The 23,199-nt window shown below is 36.8% G+C and overlaps 1 protein-coding gene across 1 annotated transcript; it reads left to right on the plus strand.

The window, feature by feature from the left end:
• Positions 1–1,584: 1,584 nt before the first annotated feature.
• On the plus strand, positions 1,585–9,536 carry LOC126974736 (uncharacterized). Its single transcript, XM_050822347.1, has 4 exons — positions 1,585–1,954; positions 3,593–3,711; positions 4,508–4,607; positions 5,126–9,536. The coding sequence occupies exons 1-4, from the start codon at positions 1,744–1,746 to the stop codon at positions 5,626–5,628; spliced, it is 933 nt and encodes a 310-aa protein (XP_050678304.1). The 5' UTR covers positions 1,585–1,743; the 3' UTR covers positions 5,629–9,536.
• The last annotated feature ends 13,663 nt before the right edge of the window (positions 9,537–23,199 follow it).

Here is a 23,199-nt window from a genome sequence, read left to right on the forward strand (position 1 = left end):
TAAACGAGCTCTGATGACAGCAAATAAATCGGGCATTCTCGCCTCGGCAAACATGCCCGACGCGCTGCAGTACCGCGGTAACTTCATAAGAATGCGATATGCATCATTATATTGCACCCTTATGGTGCTGAAGGACGCCCTCTTGTATCGGTACCATAACTGGCAGGTATAGAAACACTGGCAGTATGCCCTGAAGAGGGTGCCCTTCACTTCATCACTGCATTTAGCAAATCTGCGCGCGAGCATGTTGCACCGAACCGACAATGACCGCCTTTCCCGCTCCATGTCGAGATCGTCCTTGCGATCGTCAGTGACAATGTGTCCAAGGTATTTGAACTGCTCAACAACCCGAACCTCTGTTCCATTCAAATACACTTCGGGAACTCTCTCCGGACCCTTTCCCGCTTTGAAAACAAGCATTTTCGTCTTCGTGACATTGTACTTCAGTCCGTGAGAGTTGGCATAACTCTCACAGACTGACAATAACTTTCTGAGTCCTTTGATCGACGGGCTAAGGAGCACCATATCGTCCACATAGCTCAGGTTGTTAAAGTCATAAATCGCCGCCATATTCTACTGTGAGCACTGGCGTTTTCGAGGTAAGGTACTCGCAGTCAAAACCACTCGAGTGGTTATATAAACAATACCTATAGTTTAATCCCAAATATTTTTAATTTCACAGTACTCCAACAACAGTTTTTCAATGAACTAAAAACTTTAGTACACTCATATGAATGCTGCGTCAAAAAATGCGGCTGACAGTATACGGGATTGCGTTCCATTTTAAATAGTAAAGGAACGGCTTCACAGTATACTAAATTGACGTCACACTGTACAGTGGTCGCAGTGCATATTGGAACATACCCTTAATACTGTTCTTCAGAGGTTACTGCAGAAGACAAGTGTACACAACACATAATAAATGTAGTAAATAATTATAAAGAGAAGAATTATCGGATATCTAATATTGCATTGGAACCGTTTAAAATAGTAACTGTTCGTGATGATGACAGCAGCTATTTCATTTTCTGGAATTTAATATTTGGAATCTGATTTTGATTAGAAAACCGAATAAATGAATATTCATAAAATTTAATTTATTATTAACATTTTTGATTAAAGAAACATTATCTACCTTTTATAAAAATGAGGTATATTATTAGATATAAAGAAAACAATAAAGAAACACACAAAAAAAAACAAAGTACCTATCATAACTATAGTAGTATAGGATATTCACAAAATTTTCAGTGTTGTAAGCCCATTTTTTTTAACCGACTTCAAAAAAGGAGGAGGTTCTCAATTCGTCGGTATGTTTTTTTTTAAATTTCCGGCTTATTTCGACTGCCTCAAATTGCCTGTACCATAGGGGTTGCTGTACTCTGTCATCTGTGGCTATGTGCTTTGAGACGGCTTTGAGTTAATAATCTAATCTTTGATTTCTGAAGAGTGAAGACTTTGTTCACACTTTCACAGAGTAGGTCGTTAGAGTAAAAGTGTTCTGTGGTAGATAGTTCTGTGCTCGTTATAGTAAAAGTTTTCTGTGGTTCTGTGTTAAAGACTCTGGCTAAGCATCATATAAGTCTGTGACTCTGGCTTTGTTTACGTCTTGAGAAGTTGCTTGTTGAAATTTTGAACTAAATTATTAATTTATTACTATGCATAATTTACTTAACTATTTTAGTAACAAAAACCTGATGCGTTGCTAAAAATAGACTATGTTGTTTACTAAATATTGCAAATATGCCATACTACTGCACAGTGCCCCGATGTACCTCAATGGCCGGAAAAGCTAAAAATGTATCGTTTCACCAATTTCCTAGAGACGAAGAACTAGCTCAGCTTTGGAATGAAGTGTTGAAGCGTGGAAAACCTTATACAAAGTATTCAAAAGTTTGTAGTTTGCATTTCAAGCCTGATGATTATACAGTTACGAGCGCTCAAAAGAACAGAGGTAATATTTAATTTCACGTTGTATTTTTCGATTTTTTCATGTTTATTATTACTGCATCTTGTTACAATTTTTTTTATTACTGAGATAAAGCTGTGAGTTATTCTATCTACGAGTAGATTTGTTGTAAGACGATTGTCAGGGGTAGATGTTCTCCAGTAAAAACATATTTTGTACTAATATATTATTGGCTCGTAAGTCGTACAGTGCTGCCGAGCTCCAATACAGTTTTATTGACTGCATGTTTCACATAATTTTCTTGCTTTTTCTTGAATGGTTTTGCTTGGCTGATGAAAAGTAGTAACAATGTTGATAGTGAAGTGTAATAAAAGAATTGCTAAGAAAATTTAAATGTATAAAAACATAAATTTCTAAATGTAATATTTAGACATCATATTAAGTACGGGGGTCTCACAAATGTGACCAGCTGTGACAATTACGGGGGGGAGGGGTCAATAAATCATGAAATTCATGTGAGGTAATTTATGGATAGTATTTAGTAAATACTTTGTAATTTACCAATGTTTTATTTCTTAGCAATTCTTAGTCTCAGATCCAAAATGCCCTTTAACATAGCTTCTTCCAAACTCTTCCCTGTTTTCCTGTTCCCAGCTGATGTGACCCATAGCTGTTGTCCCATCACTCTTTGAGTCATCCTCATCTATTATAGGGTAATGCCTCTTCTTTGACCATTCCTAGGGTACCATTCTACTAAAATATTTGTATATTTTTTAATTTTCTGTCTCATTGTGTGCCCCTTGCATCACCATTTTTACTTTCCTATCCTATAATATTCGAAGTAGCCTTTAAGCCCTTTGGTCTAAATTATTTAATTATAATATAATTAGAACGGACATAGCCCAATTACACTTATCAAATTACGAATTAAGATAAACATACAAAGAAAAAAATATTAAATTGAAAAAAATAAAACCAAAAATAATAATAATTGTTCCCAGATAGTATTATATTGTGCTTTAATATATTAGATAATTTTTTTTGTAGATCTACAATTTGAATTTTTAATGGCTTCCAACTTAGCGTTGCAGTATAAGTTTTCCTGGTTCTCAAAATGATCTATGTTGACTATTTTGACGACCCATATAGCCGAATGGTTAGTGACCCTGACTACTAAGCTAGAGGTCCCAGGTTCGAATCCCGGTAGGTGCAATCATTTATATGATGAATATGGATTTTTGTTTCCGAGTCATTGATGTTTATATGTATTTATGTATGTATAAGTAAGTATATTGTATTAAATATATCGTTGTCTTGTACCCATAGTACAGGCTTATGCCTAGTTAGGGGCAAGATAATTTGTGTAAAAGTGTGTCAAAAAAAAACTATGTCGTGGTTTTCGAATGCATACATTGTATACATATGCAGCAAATGTAGGTTTGACAACAAAAATTACCTACCTATTTATATTATAGAAAAAACTGAGCTATGTTTATAAGAAGACCTTTTACTAGTTAGGTACCATTTTAGGTAAAGAAGACAACCCTACAGTAGAGGTAAGAGATGATTAAAAATGTAGCTTAATAGCACTGTGCAATCTGAATTGCACCTAATTGTATAGCACCAAAAGTCCCTATTTCTTTATTTGATTTTGTGGAGTGATTAAAATAATACTATATTCAGGACAATGGCGTACACTTCGCAAGGATGCTGTACCATCCCAGAACCTTCCGGATTCTCCTGCACCTGTTTGGTCTGGGAGCTCTGAATCATCCTCGCCATCACTGAATATTGACGCAAGAGTGAGTACAATTTTATTTAGAGTTCTTTAAAGTCATCAAGCATGCCTGACATTTGACTCTTTTTGTGGACTGTATTGGATGGGGTAATGCACTCCTGTGCTACCTCTGGACATATGCTACCAGCGAGAACTGCTTTTTATTGGTGCACTTATCTAAGAAGATATACACAACCAACATATGATATCTTCTCCATTTGATATGAATTCATGAATGCAAGAAGCAAACCATTGATGTATTTAAGATTGACACAATAACACTGATTTCGATAATTAAATGTGTACACCAACTTTCAAATCTTTGCTTTATGAACATTCCAGGGTTAGCTAAACCCTGAATGCTCATAATAATGCATTTTCATCCTACACTAATAGAATGTAACATATCAGTTAAATGTTGAAGATAACATTGAAAATTCAGTTAAAGACTACTCAAATTATTGCATGTAAAATGAAAATTTTGTGTCTATATGTCTTGATGAGAATGTGAATGAAAGAACCAGTAGGAGGCTCCTTTGCACAGGATGCCGGCTAGATTATTTTCTGCTGTGAAGCAGTAATGTGTAAGCATTATAGTGTTTCGGTCTGAAGGGTGTCATAGCTAGTGAAATTACTGGGCAAATGAGACAACATCTTATGTCGCAAGGTGACAAGCAGAATTGTAGTGCCACTCAGAATTTTTGGGTTTTTCAAGAATCAAGCGGTGCTGCGCTGCCATATCAATTACCAACAGCTGAATGCATGCTCGTCTCGTCCGTTAATGTCATTAAAAATTTCTAATGTGTTCTATTTATTGACAGATGCACCAACAAATGGCACAGGCTATCTATGTGCAGACTATCCAGGCTATGCAGGCTGCTGGCATTGCAGATGTCACTCTCAATGGATTGATTCATAATGGTATGTCACAAACTCCTGTTACATTTATTTCTTAACCAATTTAACTTTACTATGGACTTCTATTTGCTACCGCATTTATCATGTGGGGTTGCTGAGAGATGTTTGACCTGATGCCTGCCGCCGAATTCCACCTTCGCACGTCACGCCACTAATTAGGTTATCATGCCCACCATGTAGATGTGTGGCGTTCCTCCACAGTGTGGTTTTCAAGAAACTTTCTTCATGTGTGTGGAATGAGCTTCCTTGTGCAGTGTTTCCAGGATGAAACGACATGGGTACCTTCAAACAAAGCACATAGACTTTTTAAAGGTATGCCTACAACACTCTTGTGATTCCTCAGATATTACAGGAGAATGTGGGAGGTTTTGATCACATACCCCTTTTTTTACCATGTGAACTATTTACCATTGCATAGCTACACTTCCATTTAAGTTTCTTGGCGATAGATACATTTCTTTGTGTGATTTTTAATGTTGATATTTTTATTCTATATGTAACTTATAAACATCTTTTGACAGACCAGCCATCCCCAAGCAATTACAGTAATCATGACACTGATAGTGAAGAGTCAAACGAAAACACACCTAAGATCATCAGTGAAAGAAGAAATGCAAATGTAACATATAAATGTGATGAATGCTCAAAGTGTTTCAAGGATCCTGACGTTTTTTTAATACACCAAAGAGTACATAATTCTAAAACTATTGAGGAGAAAAATGTCGAAATGCGCCGTGCTAATCCAATGCTTTTAAATCTCCTAAACAACGACATAGCGGTGAGTAATAAAAATGTTGTCAGCATAGAAAATCAAATAATGTCCGCGTTGACAGCAAACATGGAGAATTATCTGCGCAATTTGACAACAATTATGACGCAAAGCAGCCCTGAGTTCAAACAAAATCAAGATGGCGGATTTGTAGAAAATGAAACCGTAGATGATACAGATGCGGAAATAGACAATATGGACGCATCCGCTGCTATAGAGAATGTAAGTAAAGTAAGCTCAAAAAATTTACTGTGATAATAATTATCTACATTAGCATAACGATATTATACTTTTAACTGGCTTTATCATTATTTTTCATGTCATTTTTGACTAAGATTGTTCAAAGTATAAGAAAAAGGGGTTTGTTCCTTTCAAGCTCAAAATATCTGTAATGAAAACATCATTAATTTTGGCTATGGGCACCTGAGTCAGCCAAAATTAATTGGTTTTTTGAATTTTTTATTATGTTCTCTTTTGTATTCGTTTTACAAGGTTCCTTAAATTATGGTTCGATAAATATAGGTGTGTTAAGCAATTGAAAGAAGAAACAAAATTGCTTGTATTATCATGTGTATTAAAAGTAGTCCGAGAAAAATACTATACAGTAACGGACAAACAAATAGTTAATCATAATATAAAGGTTCCATTTGTTAAAAAACGTGACAAGATGTGATAACTTTTGACATCACTTTTTATTCACAATTTCTCAAATAGTATTGTTGATTTTTTATTCAACATGCAATGATAGCCCACCTGTAGAAATTTAAGGTTAAGTAAGTATGGTACACAGCACGGTGTTGAGCGGTGTCATCGAAAGCGCAACAGTAAAACAATGGATATTAGAGCGGAAAACGTAAGGGGTGTGATGAATTGACTTGTCCAATCATCAGGTTTATTATACAGTAATAGAAGAGTACTTCAAAACTTCAAACTAGAGCGCCCGAATGGACGCACGCACACATACACAAGATTTACACGGCCGCTAAACAATCTTGGGAAGACTAATCTTTTGAGTGCCACACCGTACGGCGCGGCCGAGATTTAAATTAACTACGCCGCGTCGTCAATCTTTTTGTGTGTACAAACTAGCGCTCCGCCCAGACATAGGTATAAAGGATGATGGCGAGACTTCATGTATTCTAGGACCCACTGTCAAGTGACGTACATCATGGAATCTTATTAATAATTGTAGAAACTAACAAAACAAATCGTAAGTAAGTCTAAAAAAGTGGGAGAAAAAAGATATACCTACAAGTAAAATATAACCTTAAATTATTAATCAATATCTATTGTTAGATCAATAATTTGTATCTTATGGCTATGCCTAATTACTGTCTGCTAAAAGATAATATGATTTAAATGTGGAAGGTTGGCCAGCATCTAATAATTGAGGATTCCCAATTAATCAAAAAACGATAATAATCTTATTGAATCTTATTGTGTATTAGTAATGAATTAATGATTTGAGTAAGTATACATAGTTTGATGGTGTCGGAACATCCATATAAAAAATGACTGTCATGTCAAAAAAATTGAAGATGTCAATTGCGTAAAACGTTCCGATAGTGCAAGATGGTCTAATTTAAAAAAAAAAATCTAATAATTTATTTCTTTTGACTCCCATAACTTATCGCCTCAATATTTTTTGTATAAACATCGTATAAACTGATGTTTATAATTAATATAAACTTCTACTTGTACGACGCTTCCTTATTTTTTTAATTATGTGGGTCCATTCTCGCCAGCCTCCTTTCAAAGTGACGCTACTATTCTATTACTTGTATTGTGGCATAACTCTGCGCATTAGTTTCGCTAACCGCTCAAGATCTGTGCTGGAACCAATAGTTTGTTAAATAAAATGAAAGATCTGAGTTGAATTACTGCCACAAACTGCCATTTTGGTAGTGTTAGACTGATTTTTGTATAGTTAGTTATGTGTTTAGGCTATTTTTATGTGTATAATATTAAGGTGATATTATGTAATTTTTTTCATTATGTATTTGTCACAAAAACAATTATTAATCATGTGTTTAACGTATACAGTGACAATTGTGTTTAAAAAATGATTATTACGACTATTAAATACATTGTAGTCGCAGGTTGGGAAGAATTTCGTTCAATGACCCCATGCTTCTTGTCTCTGCCACTTGCGTTATAGTTATATTTTTTACTTCTTTTATATATGCGGCAATAAACGACTGACGAGGTGTGACTTTGACAAAGTGATAAAGTACCTTTTAAAAAAGATTAAAACTTGTAATTATCGTCGAATTGTAATATTAACAGGATCTGTTGATTTTCCAAAATTATAAAGGTTTAATTCTAAGATTTTAAATACGTTTTAATCTTCTTTTAAAGTGTGTATTTTTTAAGAGTGTTGAAACTCACGTTGCTCAAAGAAATAAATAAGGTCTGAGCGGTAAAGCATCACATATCGACTTAAGGCGTAGAACTACGAAACAACACCGTTTATATAGCAGTGTTATATGTGTACTAAATACTAATCGGCGTCTAGTTGCTAGTTATATATGTTAGGGTTGATACAAAAACTTTAAAATTTTACTATCTAAAAATAACACGATATTGCTAATTAAACAATATCGTGACGTGGCGACCGTACAATACCGATACGCAATCGAGCGAACCGGTAAAACTCCGTAAGTCGCGAGGAACGCCGCTCCCCTTATTTGATACCCCATCGTTGTTCGGCCTGGTTGATACACTACTATATTTACATGACATATGGCACCCCACCAGTCACCATTTGATTTGTGATAACACCGGGATACAGAAATACATGTGCACTGCTATTTCGCGGCAGAATTAGAAGCACACTGCAAATACATACCTACAGTTAATTCTACTGCTAGTAAAATTCAGTGTGTTATTATTCAAGAAGAAAACTTAAAAAAGTAAGTGGCTGGTCGTCTGGTTTCTGTCATTACTTCCTGACACTACAACATACATGATTGACAAGTCATTGTCAGCAATTAATGTAAACTCTCCATTCTGCATACAGCAATTAAATTTTAAACGACTGATTATTTTATTTATTGATTTTCGACATCCATAATATTATTTGCTTATGTAGGTAATGGTAGTAGGAGAATTTTCTTAATCTTAAATGGTGGATTAATTGGCAAAACCATTCCCGCTTTTGCCAAAAAAAAAAAAACTCGCGGGTAGTATGAGTAACGAACCGAATCAAAGAGAAGGGAGATCGTTTTCTCGCTATATGTGGACATAGACTAAGAGCACAGTACCCCAAGAGAAGTTAAAGAAATATATTTTTTTAATATTTAAACATTAGGTGTGCTTTAAATTTATAGGTTTATTTTAATGGGTCCGGCTGTTTGCGGTTGGAGCGATTTTGTCAAGCCGTTCACTCGCACAGACACAATAGAAAATATCTAAGCATTGGCCTTTAAGTACGTGCGTTTGTCATATTATTATACTAGGGAAGCCGAAATATGTTTTACACGAATGTTTACTTGCATAAATAATTACTTAGGGATTATATTTTGTGGTAATCATAATTATATAATGTTGTCGTATGCGTAAAAAATAGTAAAAAATCTTTGGTAGAAAATAATAAGAAAATGTAATAGAATCGAATGTAAATCTAAATATTTTACTTTAACACTAACATTAAATTGTATTGGCGAGCTGCCAACGGACGTTGATTGATCGATGTATCTGAAAAACAATTTTTGTTTACATATATATATATTTTTTAAACAGAATAGCTTAAGTAAAATCTTATTTATTTAAAAGACCAATACATAATATATATATTTATCTAGATTTTGCATATCGACTCATAATCTGCTTCAACGATTTAAATAAAATTTACTAAATGGGTCTTTTGGGGGCGAAATACAGACCATGCTAGGAGTTACTCTGGGAAAACGCGTATTCACACCGCGCAGACTTTGATGAGTTGGACCTTAAAATACCGCAAATTGAAATGCGTCCAACCTGTCAGGAAGTTTCTTAAGAACCGCACTGTCTAAACGCACCATTAGTTTAAAATTGTTATGCGGCATTTTGGATTTAATTGATGTCCCAGTATGTTAAGTTATTATCTATATAATAAAAGTGCCTTAAGTAGATTAAAAAATTCTTGTATGTTTTTGATACAATAAATGATATTTCAATGTGAATTGTGTTTTAATTTAACTACGGTAAGGGACGAGACGAGCAGGACGTTCAGCTGATGGTAATTGATACGCCCTGCCCAATATAGTGCAGTGCCACTCAGGGATTTTTGAAAAACCGTAAATTTTTATTTTCCAACATTCCTGTTCATGCATAAGATAGTAAGCCTCATTTGCCCAGTAATTTCACTAGCTACAGCGCCCTTAAGACTGAAACAATAATGTTTATATATGTTACTGATTCACGGCAGAAAAAGGCACTTTTGTGGTACCCAAAATCTAGCCGGCATCCTGTGCATAGAAGCCTCCCAATAGTGTAGGATAGCCTAGCGAAACTAAGAAAAAGCGTTTCACTATTTTGTATGAAATGCGCAGTCATTGATACATTGTCAGATGACGGCTATAATCTTGTAAAAATCGGAGATAGCCGAAAACCACTACGTTTTAATCAATTGTTCACTTTCAAACTTAGCCGGATTATACTTCGTCGCCAATCGCCTTACTGTAATTACTACCATTTCAAACTTATGCCTGTACGTTTCATACTCGTACTAAACTAAATTTCGATTTTTACTTAGACAGTCCTGCCTCTTATTAGGAAGTATTAACATCCTCTTTGCCTCACACTGGTAAATGTCTGGGACTTCCCTATTTTTTATGCCCCGGGGAAAGCATAAGGCTAGACTAAAGTAGTGTATTTACCCACACAGCTTTAAGAGTGGAGGCTCCTTTGCACAGGATGCCGACTGGGTTATGGGTACCACAACGATGCCTATTTCTGCCGTGAAGCAGTAATGTGTAAACATTACTGTGTTTCGGTATGAAGGACGCCGTAGCTAGTGAAATTACTGGGCAAATGAGACTTAACATCTTATGTCTCAAGGTGACGAGTGCAATTGATGTGCCGCTCAGAATTTTAGGGTTTTTCAAGAATCCTGAGCGGCACAACAGTGCAATGGGCAGGGCGTATCAATTTCCATCATCTGAACGTCATGCTCGTCTCGTCCCATTTTTCATAAAAAAAGAGTATGAAAAGTTATACGGGCAAAAATTTGAACGCGCTGTTACTGCCAAACTTAAAATATTTTATAAACATAATCCTTCAGAAGAAAACAACATATTCTCACAAGCTGCAGCGCTACCAGGCTTGAAATTTGGGATTTGATTTATCCTTCATATGGGGCCGTTCATAAAATACGTTCGCATACAAGGGGTGGGGGAGGGGTCTGGCTGAGTGTGACAAGAGGGGACGGGGGGTATACGGCAACGTGACGTTCGCCGTTTATTATTTTTTGACATGAGCGCTAGCTCTGTGGCTCGACTCTAGCGGCGTTGGGATCCGTCACAACTTGTTTCTTTGTTTTTCCAATACTTGAGAGAGTAACGTTTGCACGTACCCTGCGCTCTCGATTCAGTAACAAATGAAAATACTGTTTCTCATGTATTTATTAATATTTTATTCCTTCATTCGCCATTTAGCAGTGTAAATCCTTGGACTTCTTAATAATAGAAATATTATTTATATGTTCGTTATGAAAGATATTTATTAATTTATTTAATTTTTATTATAATAACTAAATAAATATTTTTAATTTTCAGAATTTGTGTGCTATCATTTAGGATTTATCATACTTAGCAGGGGGGGGGGGGGTACATGCGCAAACGCTAGAAGTAGCTTTCCCTATATATTATTATACTCTTTGAAGTAGCCGCCATTTTAATTTTATGACCAGTGGGCAGTTACACAATTATAAAAAAGTTAAAAGGTTTCAAAGCGAGTGACAGCTGACAAAGCTTTCAGTTTCGGGCCAACTAACAGATGGCATTACAGTCTTCTGAAAACGCCACTTTAAGGTGTTTGTCCCACCCCTGGTTGTGGTACATTTTTGTGAGTTTTTAACTAGCTTAGTTTAGAATTAGAAACTTAGCTTAGAATTTGAAAGATTGTTTACAATGCCAAAAGTTGTAAAAAGTTCGGCTCGAGAAATGATATTGAAGGCGAAAGAGTTCTGTGAAGCAGAACAAAATAATCAAGGTGTTTTAATACCATTAAACAATGTTCGGAAGAGAGTTGCCGCCATAACAGGTACTTTTTAGAGTTGCAATATAATAATTTTTTGCTATATTGATGGGACTTTTATGAAATAAATTAATTTTTGCGACAAAATTGAACATATACATAACGTGATGAAACTAGGTAACTGAAATTAAAACATATAACACATAGTACATAAGCATTATAAACTTAAAGTTAATATTATTTTTAATTGTTCATTATTTAATTGCAGGTGTGTTAGAGAAAACTGTAACAAGAATTACAAAAGAAGGTATAACAGCGGCGACTACTTCGAAAAAAACCCGGGGAAGAGTCGTCCGGATCCGAAAAAGTTCGACTTATATCGGTTCGATTTGTGTGCTAACCGGCATAAAATTCACAGTTTTTACGTTGTGCATAAAGAATTACCAACATTGGCTTAATTACGGGCACCTCTGAGAAAACACATCAATTTTCAGGGAAGCATCACAACATTACACAAGATATTAAATAGGATTGGTTTCAAGTACGAGCGATGTCAATCTAGACGCAAACTACTTATGGAACGTCACGACATTACCGCATGGCGTGTAAGATATTTGAATTAAAATACGAATAAATCGCACTGTGGAAAAACGACCTGTTGTACACTTAGATGACATCTATATACACTATACTTATTATACAAAAATTTGTTGGCAGAGTGAGAAGGAGCCAGGAATCTTCGTCTCAGAGTCATCAGGGAGTCGCTGGATAATCGTTTATGCGGGAACAAAAGATGGATTCACAAATTTTGCATTATTAATGTTGAAATCCCAATCAAAGTCCTCAGATTAGCACGATGACATGAACTCTGCAAATTTCTTAAAATGGGTGACGGAAAAACTAATACCTAATCTACCTGTGATCGCGCTTGTTGTAATGGACAACGCTCCTTACCATTGCACTCAATTAAACAAAGCCCCTTCAAGGTCAAATATAAAAAGTAGTATGCAGGAATGGCTCCAGCAAGAGGGTATATTATATTTTGAAGACACCTGGAAAAAAGCTGTGCTGTTTGAGATAATCGAACATAAAGGTCCAGTGACATTTGCAGTGGATAAATTATTAGCAGCTCACGGACATGAAGTATTAAGGTTGCCGCCTTACCATTGCGACCTCAACCCGATTGAGAAAATCTGGAGCCTTGTAAAAAGAAAGGTGGTGGATAAGAATGTGGCACAAGATCCAAAATAAATTGTAAAATTAACTGAAGAGGCCTTTGAGTCTATTACGGCGGAAGATTGGACATCTCAGTGCACGCATGTCGAACATTTAGAAGAGCAATATTTTTAAAAATTACGGCCTTATGGATGAAGAGATGAACCGAATAATTATATCTACGGCTAGTGATACTGAAACAGAATCTGATTCTGTTTCCATCCACTCTTCAGACAGTGATGTTCGTATGACCGCTGATCACAATTTTTTTTTATGGAATAGGAGGACAAACGAGCGTACGGGTCACCTGGTGCTAAGTGATCACCGCCGCCCACACTCTCCTGCAACACCAGAGGAATCACAGGAGCGTTGCCGGCCTTTAAGGAAGGTGTACGCGCTTTTCTTGAAGGTACCCATGTCGTATCGTCCCGGAAACACCGCACAAGGAAGCTCATTCCACAGCTTCGTAGTGCGAGGAAGAAAGCTTGAAAACTGCACTGTGGAGGACCGCCACACATCCAGATGGTGGGGATGATATCGTAACTTGTGGCGTGTCGTGCGAAGGTGAAATTCGGCGGTAGGAATCAGGTTGAACAGCTCTTCAGAACACTCCCCGTGATAAATGCGGTAGAAGACACACAATGAAGCGACGTCTCTACGCAACGCCAAGTGATCCAGCCGTTCACAGAGCGCTAGGTCCCCGACAATTCGAGCTGCTCTGCGTTGCACGCGGTCAAATGGATCGAGCTGATACTGGGGTGCGCCAGACCAGAGATGACAGCAATACTCCATGTGAGGCCGGACCTGCGCTTTGTAGACCGCTAGAATGTGGGCCGGCATGAAGTATTGCCGTGCTCTATTTATGACGCCCAGTTTCTTCGAAGCCAATTTGGCTTTGTATTCCGATACTAGGCGAGGCTTTAAGGGAAGTGTTCTCGAAGAGCGTTGATACGGCAAATGGGGTTTTTTTTTGTGGTAAACGCGCAAACTTGAGTCTTCTGGGGGTGAAATTGGATAAGGTTCAACTTACCCCATTCCGCGACCTTCTCGAGAGAGGACTCGATAGAAGACACAAGTTTCTCCCGGCACTGCTCGACGTTTTCCCGAGAGAGACCTGCATGGCCCGTGTATACGGCATCACCAGTGCTGTCGTCTGCATAGCAATGCATGTTGGCGGTGTCCAACATATCATTGATATGCAGAAGAAACAGCGTGGGAGATAGCACACAGCCTTGGGGCACTCCAGCGCTCACGGGCTTGGGATTCGAGCAATAACCTTCGACAACGACCTGTATGCTGCGCCCAGTGAGGAAGCTGGAGGTCCACTTGCATAAGCTCTCGGGAAGCCCAAATGATGGAAGTTTTGCGAGGAGCGCCTTGTGCCATACACGATCAAAGGCCTTCGCTATATCCAGACCAACTGCCAGGCCTTCCCCCTTGCTTTCAATAGCCGCCTCCCATCTATGTGTTAGGTATACCAGAAGATCGCCCGTCGACCGACCATGGCGAAAGCCGTACTGCCGGTCGTTGATCAACTGGTGACCCTCAAGGTATACCAAGAGCTGGCGGTTAATTATGCTCTCCATGATTTTGGAGAGTAGGGAGGTAATAGCAATATGCCTGTAGTTTGCCGGATCCGAACTGTCTCCTTTTTTTGGGATCGGATGGACAAGGGCTGACTTCCATGAATCAGGGACTACGCCTTTTGAATAAGAGTGCCAGAATAAACGCGTTAGCACCGGCGTCAACTTAAGGGCAGTTCTAAGCACGATTGGAGAAATGCCATCCGGCCCGCTCGACTTCTTGACGTCCAACGAAAACAACAAGCTCGCATAACAGTCTTCTGTCGGAACTGTACTTCAGGCATGGAGCTCTGACAACGTGGGATGGTCGGCGGTGTTTTTCCTTTGTCGCCAAGATTCGAGTTGGAGCCAAAAAGAGTGCACAGGAGATCGGCTTTCTCTTTTGCCGTATGGGCCAGGGTGTGATTCCTCATGTGCAACGGCGGCATGGACGGCTGGTTGAAGTTACCAAGAGCAGCTTTCGACAACGACCAGAACTTGCGTGTTTCGGTCGGGTAGCTGGAAAGCTGCTCAACAATTTTGACGACGTGCTTCGATTTCGCACGGGCGATTTGCCGCTTAAAAAATCTCAGAACTTTGCAGTTCTGATCCTTTAAGCCCAGCGCCGTAACCCAAGTTCGATACGCCTGTTTTTCGCAGTCAGATGCTGCTTTAACTGACGCATCGAACCAGGGCTGATGTCGGGATGTGTAGTCAGCAGAAGATCTAATAAGGACGGCACGTGGCTTTGTGTTGAGTCGCCAACGCGGCTCCCGGATATGGATATCCGGGAGCCGCGTTGGCGACTCAACCAATTGGGACAGACCATACGCCAATGCAAAATTATGCACAGATCGCCCTGCGTAGTCTGTAGTACGTGATCCAAGCCATTCGGCATTGTGCCCGTTGAAATCACCCAAGACTACGATTTCAGCGGAGGGGATCTGAGCAAGCACGTCATCAAATGCCGCTTGAACGCAGCCCATGAGGTGATCCGTTTCTGCGTTACCACTATGGGACCTGTAGACACACGCATAGATACGGACGCGGTCCTCTAAATATACGCGGAGCCAGAGAGTAGACAGGTCCCTACCCTCAAAATTGCCGAGACGGCGACAGCAGATATCCTCCTTAACGTACACACATACCCCGGCATGAGGCATGAAATTATGCTCAATTTTGTACCCGGGGTACGTTAAATATGACGTATCGCTAGGTCGAGATATCTGCGTCTCCGTAAGGAAACACAAAGCCGACTGCGCCGTCTCAATGTGGTGGTGGACGGCGTTTAAGTTGGAGTGAATTCCCCGGATGTTACAAAAGTCCACATTAAGCGTGGAGCGGGATGCCGTGGTGTTGCTGCCCTGTTTATCCTTAGATGTGCGCGGTACTGTGCCCTCCCCAGAATACGAGGGGCAGCCCGAGCGCGAATGCTCGGGGAGGGATTCTCCGGCTCTACAAGATCCGGTACCCTCCTGGGGTAGTTTCACTTTCAATACCGCTCTCATATCATCATCTCTTGTGTGTGGGGGGGGGGGGGGGGGGAATGGCCGAATATTCAATAAAACTCTGAATAAAAAATTGTAATAATTGTAATGCTTTTCTTTACCCTATTTTCTCATCTTTTCCCTGTAAGTAGGAAGAACACCGCTTATATAAGTAAATAAAATATACTTTTTACATAACAGTAATATAGTAAATACGTATACTTATGGGCATTTTTATTAAAATGTCTATCAACCCACTCATGAGATGACCCATGTAATAAGTCCAAATAACTAACGTTATTATGACTCTGTAACGGCCGTTCCCAATATTCAGTCTGTCTCTGGTTGTGGCCTACTTGAGATAAAAATCGTAACTATCGTTGACTTTTCTGACCCAATAAACTTATCGACGGTAACTCACCTTATCCGTACACGCTGTTTGACAATGGGAGGACGTATAGCTTACCAGCGATAGAAATTTGTATGGAAACTGCAATTCATGCGTCCGTCAATATAAGGCGATAAGAATGACTTATCTGGTATGGCACACCTTTAGATTAATGACACCTAATCACTGACAGTAGAAGGTAGTATTTTATCTCTATCTGGAGATAGTATATTGGGAACGGCCGTAAGTGTCGTGTTTTAGGTTTCTCACCTAACAACATAGTAAAAAGAAATCTTTAGTCATTTGAAACTATTTAATAATAACACAATACTCACAGAGTCATAATAACGTTAGTTGTTTGGCCTTATTGCATGGGTCATCCCATGAGTGGGTTGGTAGACATTTTGATAAAAATGCCCAAATATACTTTTGACTTATCAGAAATATACATGTTTCACTAATCTGAACTAGTGAAAATTTACTTCATAATTTGGCCGTGACTGAAACCTTCGCCGTATTGATTGGTGTCGCGGTTTGGTCGAACTATTTAACGTGCCGTTATAACTCAAATGTCGTGTTTGCTGAACAGGTGACGAAATCTGAATTTATTGCTATGATCCCGAAACCAGAACACAGAACTCCTCCCAAGGAGTTCCCAACGAATGTAAAGAGAGATCGAAGCTAACTAATCTAACTGAGAGTGGTACAGTAAAAGTTGTTTGCCACTTATTTAAAAAATTCAGGAGAAACGACCTCGCAGTAGGATAATTCTTCACCAAAATTTTTCTGGTTAAATTCATACTGACACACACAACACTCATAATCCATGAAGCAAGGACCATCTATTGTCTATGGCAAGGAATTCACCAGTAAAAACAGTGTGGTGACCTTAAAATATATTTTTAAACGTACTGTATTAACTGAACTGGTAGTACTAAAATATGATAAGCTTGAAATATCAACGTAATATTATATTTAATATTACAACGGTAAGTAAAGTGACAATCAGGAACAAATTGATTTAAGGTTGCTCACTTGTTGGAGCGTTGTTTAGCTATTGAGTTTATTTTGGCAAGGTAAGAGTATTTATTAGCAAGTCCGATACATTAAAAATTTGTGTATAATACGATGTACTTATAAAATAGATTATATAATAGGGAAAAAAAGTGATTTTCATTAAAAAAAAATAAGAAACAATTTTTTTTTAAACAAACTAGAAGTAGAGTTGGAAAAAGGGCGGGAAACTTAAGATCGGTCGCACGTAATTTTGTTAATTTTTCATTTTATTTTTAAATTTCATGTAAATATTTTGATATTTTGATCAGATAAGTTGTAGATTGTATATATTTTAGTAGTTAGTTTTTATTAAAGTGTTAATTTATGTAAATTTCATCCTATCCTTCTTTTCTTCACTTTTCTATTATATGATGGACCCCCCGGATGATCCTGGGGGGACAGCCCCTGATATAGGTCACGTAGTGACAATTTCTCATAATGACGAAGGTAGCACGATGGATACAGATGGTTCTATGTCTCAGACATCTAGTGGCCGTAAAAGAGTGTCAGCTCGACCCAGAATATGCAGACACTGTAATAAAAGACGACGAAAACACCGTGGTGATAAGAAAGATATTAAGGAAAGTGATTGCAAATGTGTAGACATCAGTGATAAACAAATTCTTTCCAAAGTCGATTCCTGCAATAATTCTTCTATACTAGTAGAGAACATTCAAAAAAATAACACAGACACTCCACAACAGCCACAGCCCCCTGTTGCAAGGCTGTTATATAACTCATTAGATGCTGCTCCTTTTGTTGTACACATTCAGAAACAGTATTCATCTCCTGATGATAATGTTACTTTACATCCAGTTACATTTGGTCGTTTTCTCAAAAGAAATTCTATTAAAAATATTGTGAATGGAAGTTTAAAAAGGATAGGCCGGAATAGGTTATCTATTTCTTTTTCTAAGTACCAAGATGCAAATGACTTTGTTGAAAACAAAAATTTAGAAAATGAAAAATATAAGGCTTTTATTCCATCATTTTCTGTGAGTAGAATAGGAATAGTCAGAGGAGTACCAGCTGAGTGGTCTGAAGAGGAAATAAAAGATAATGTTTCTGTTCCTATTGGCTGTGGCCCAATCATAAAAATTAGGAGAATAAAACGAAAGATGATGATTGATGGACAAAACCATCTTAAATGTACTGAGTCTGTGGTATTTACTTTTGATGGACAGTTTTTGCCTAAACGAGTATATATGTGCTACACTTCTCTTACTGTAGACTTGTATATATATCCTACTATTCAATGCTACAATTGTTGTCGGTTTGGTCATGTGAAATCTCAATGCAGATCTAAACCAAGATGTTTTAGATGTGGTCAAGGACATAGTGGTGATAACTGCTCTGTTCAAGATGATTTTATATCTTGTTGTTTATGTAAAGGTATATATTGCAACTGATAAAAAATGTTTAGAATATGAAAGACAAAGAGCTATAAAGGAATCAATGGCTAAAAACTGTATTTCCTATTCAGAAGCTTCAAAGATACATCCAACTGTCTCTCGAATTTCATATGCAGATACATTACTCTCATCACCTAACATCACTCCTAATACTTTTCCAACCCAGCATCAACATTCAACACATAAAGCTATAAACAATACTTCATATAAAAAAAACTGTTTTTGTTAAACCAAAGCCTCCTACACCTACACTTAGCAAAGGATATGACAAATCTGCTCACCAAGAAATTTTAAGGGATTTTAATATTCCCCAACCCTCTAATGGATGTGCATTAATTAACAAAGTAAATGAAAATCCTTTGGAATCCTCAGTAATTGATTTAATTATTTCTCTTATAAAATCTCTTAGTCAATCGAATGAATTTTCACCGTCCAACGCTGCCTTATTAGTTTCTGCAATTACTCAAATTTATAAACCAAATAATGGACAAAGTTCTTCAATGGAATTGTCAAAGCATCACTCCTAAAAAAAGTGATCTTATTTATTTATTAAATAAATATAAACCTTATATCTGTGCTCTTCAAGAGACATGGTTGAAACCAGGATCTTTATTTAAGATTCGAGGTTATTCATGTCTCAGAGAAGATCGTGTGGATGGGCATGGCGGAGTAGCCATGCTTGTGAAACACCCTTTTCTCTCTTCTCTATTCCTTCTCACAGTAATGATTTTTCTATTATTGCTGCTTTAGTTGAAAATATCTGTTATGTATCTATTTATATACCTCATCCTTCTTCTGCAATCTTAAATGAAATTAAAGATATTATTTCCATTCTTCCGGAGCCTTTTATGATCCTTGGTGATTTTAACTGTCGCCATGAATCCTGGGGTTACTTATCTTCTAATAGTTATGGTAACACATTAATAGATATATTTGATTCAGTGAATTTGTGTATATTAAATGATGGTCGTCCTACACGACGTTCTCATCCTGACGAGGGCCCAAGTGCTCCAGATTTAACAGTCACTACACCTAATCTTGCTTCTTCTTTGTCCTGGGATCCATTACGATCTACTTTTGGTAGTGATCACTTCCCACTATTATTATCATTTCCAACCTGCAATAATAACAATAAAGTATTACATAAAACTTATTCTCCTCGTTTAAAATATAAGCTTAATGATGTTGATTGGGATTTATATAAAGATCTAATAAAAAACAAAATTATTACACTTCCAAAAATTAATCCAGGTACAGAATCTCAGTGTGCAGATTCTTTAGCAAGAATCTTTATTGAGGTTGCCAATGAGATATTTCCAAGTAAAAATAGCTCTTTGGGTTTTATTCCTTCTCCTCCTTGGTAGGATAACGAATGTACTGAGGCAGTAAAGAGAAGAAAATATGCTGAAATTACATACTGTCAATGCTCCACTGATGAGAATTTTGAAATTCTTACAAAGAGTATGTCAGAAACTTCAAAATTTCTAAAGAAAAAGAAATTTGATGGCTGGAAAAATTTCTGCTATTCAATATCACCTGATGTCAAACCATCTCTTGTATGGCAAAATATAAGAAGGTTTAGATCTGCATACAAAGATTCATCTCCAAAATCAATCCCTTTTCATTTAGTTAATAGCTTTTTAGATAAATTGGCTCCACCTTTCGTTCCTGAAGACTTAATAATTGGTTACCCTGTAATAAATATAAATAATGATAACTGTTTTGGTTTAAACAGTATATTTTCTCTCACTGAACTAAAAGGTGTATTGTCTCATGTTAAGGATTCTGCTCCTGGACTGGACGGTATTCCGTATTCCTTTATCTCTCATTTAGATGATGATGCTTTATTTTATTATTTATCTCTTATAAATTCCATAGTGACATCTGGTAACATCCCCTCCACGTGGAAACGTCAAGAAATAATTCCCGTACTGAAACCTAATAGGTGTTCTGCAGACCATTCTGCCTATCGCCCAATCGCACTTTCTTCTGTTTTGATGAAAATTACAGAACATCTTATAAAAAATCGTTTAGAATGGTTTGTTGAGCATAACGGTCTATTATGTGAATCCCAATTCGGTTTCAGACGTGGGAAAAGTACTATTGATAGCTTAAGTATATTCATTTCTGATATTCAATTATCATTTTCAAATAATAAATCAGTAATAGCTGCGTTCTTAGATATAAATTGTGCCTATGATAATGTCGTAATAAGTATTTTAAAGAGTAAGCTTTTACAACTTAATATACCTCTGCTATTAACAAATTTTATCATAAACATGCTTTCCGAAAGATACATAATCCTGAAACTAGATGACAGGAAGTCAATTACTCGACTTGTTTCAAAGGGCCTCCCCCAGGGATCAGTACTTAGCCCAATATTGTATAATATTTATACACACGATTTAAAATCATCACTTAATTGTGTAAATGTTCTTCAGTATGCTGATGATCTATTAATTTACTGTCGTGATATTTCTATTGAAAAAGCTAGTTCTTCTATAACACAACCGCTGATAAATTTAAAAACTTGGTTGGACTTAAATGGCCTTGATCTATCACCTGAAAAAAGTACAATAGTTTTATTCACGAGATCAAGAACTCCTCCTCCTATTTCTATATTTTATGAGGGTTATCAGATTCCAGTTAAAGATAATGTTAAGTTTTTGGGAATTGTCTTAGATTCGAAACTAACTGGTATCCCACATTGTGATTACCTAAACGCTAAATGTGAGCGTACTCTTAATATTTTAAGATGTCTGTCAGGTGTTTGGTGGGGTGCGCACCCTTTTTGCATGAAATTGTTATATAATGCTCTTATAAGAAGTATATTAGATTATGGTACATTCTTACTGGAGCCTGGTAGTGTTAAGGCATTTAAAAAACTAGATCTCATACAGTCCAAAGCTTTACGAGTAGTTTCTGGTGCTATGCGGTCAAGTCCTATCAATGCTCTTCAAGTAGAATGTGGTGATCCTCCACTACATCTACGTCGTCAATATTTAGCAGACAAATTTATATTCCGATCTTTTCAGTTTCTTAACCACTCTCTATATAACAAACTTCAGAAACTTTCTCATTATATAGATTCATCTGCATATTGGTCAAATAAAAAACCACCTTGTCTAATCAATAGTTTTAAGAAATTTATCAACATAAAAGCTCCTATTCATCGATCCATTAATTATCCTCTTTTCAGTACTAGCTTTGAAGCATTAATGTTGCTTCCAGAAATTAATTTTAACTCAGATTTAAATAAGCACGATATTAGTACAAATTTTTCGTTTAATCTTCTTAAAAATACTGTTTGGGTTGATTACCATCATATTTACACAGACGCGTCTAAACATTCCTCCTCGGATCCCGTTGGTGTAGGTGTCTATCACGCTCAATTTAAAATATCACAGAAAATTAAACTACCTCCGGAAACATCGGTGTTTACTGGGGAATGTTATGGTATTTTTAAGGCTATTGAATATATTATTCTATTTAAACTTCCAAAAACAATAATTTTCTCTGATTCAAAAAGTGCCCTACAGTCTCTCAATAGGTTCCCATTTAAATCAAAAAACATTTCTTCTGTTGTCATAGAATTAAGAAATCTATTAAATAAATGCAATCACTTTGGTCTTTCTGTGTTGTTTGTATGGATCCCCAGCCATAGCGACATTCCTGGTAATATAAAAGCAGACCAACTAGCTAATGAAGCCGTGGTCGATGGCGACATTTTCCCTTATAAAGTTTTTTGCCAGGATCTAGGTGCTCTTCCTATAGTTCACCTTCAGGATTGTTGGAATAGGCTTTGGACTGAAACTGGTCAATCAAAAGGCAGGAAATATTTTAACCTTCAGCCACTTATTTTATTTAAACCATGGTTTTTCCGTGCAATAAGTTAGTGTGTTCTTCTATCATAAGAATGCGTTTGGGTCATGTTTGCACTCCTGTTCATCTTAATAGAATAGGCATTGTATCTACTGACATGTGTGAATGTAAATCCGATAAATGTGATCTAGATCACATTTTCTTTTCATGTTCTCTATACGACCGCTCCTCATTCCTGAATGATCTAATATCTCTTAATGTTCCTTTTCCTACCTGTATATCCTGTCTAATTATGTATCCATGTAAATTTTATAAAATATTGTCATCTTTCATTCTTCAGAATCATATTAAAGTTTAAATATTTGTAATGTTGTGTAAGTAGCAAGTATATATGTATATTTATGAAATTTTTAATATCCGTTTCAATCCTCTTTCTACTTATCTGATCCTTTCCCGTGTTCCGTATCCTTTTTTAACTTAGTTTCCCAATCTTTTAATTTACGTTATTGGCAAAAAGTAAACGCTATTGCCAAAAGAAGAAAAAAAAAAAAAAAAAAAAAAAGAAGTAGAGTTTAGAGTCCACAAAATATGTGTTATTATTTTGCAATGTACTAATTCATAATATCATTCTATTTATTTTTCAAAAATTTTCGCCACTTTAATGGATCATAGACTGCATCGATCCATATCAATAGATCACGATATAT

Source organism: Leptidea sinapis, chromosome 33 (assembly GCF_905404315.1).
Source record: "Leptidea sinapis chromosome 33, ilLepSina1.1, whole genome shotgun sequence".
Classification (NCBI taxonomy): Eukaryota; Metazoa; Arthropoda; class Insecta; order Lepidoptera; family Pieridae; genus Leptidea; species Leptidea sinapis.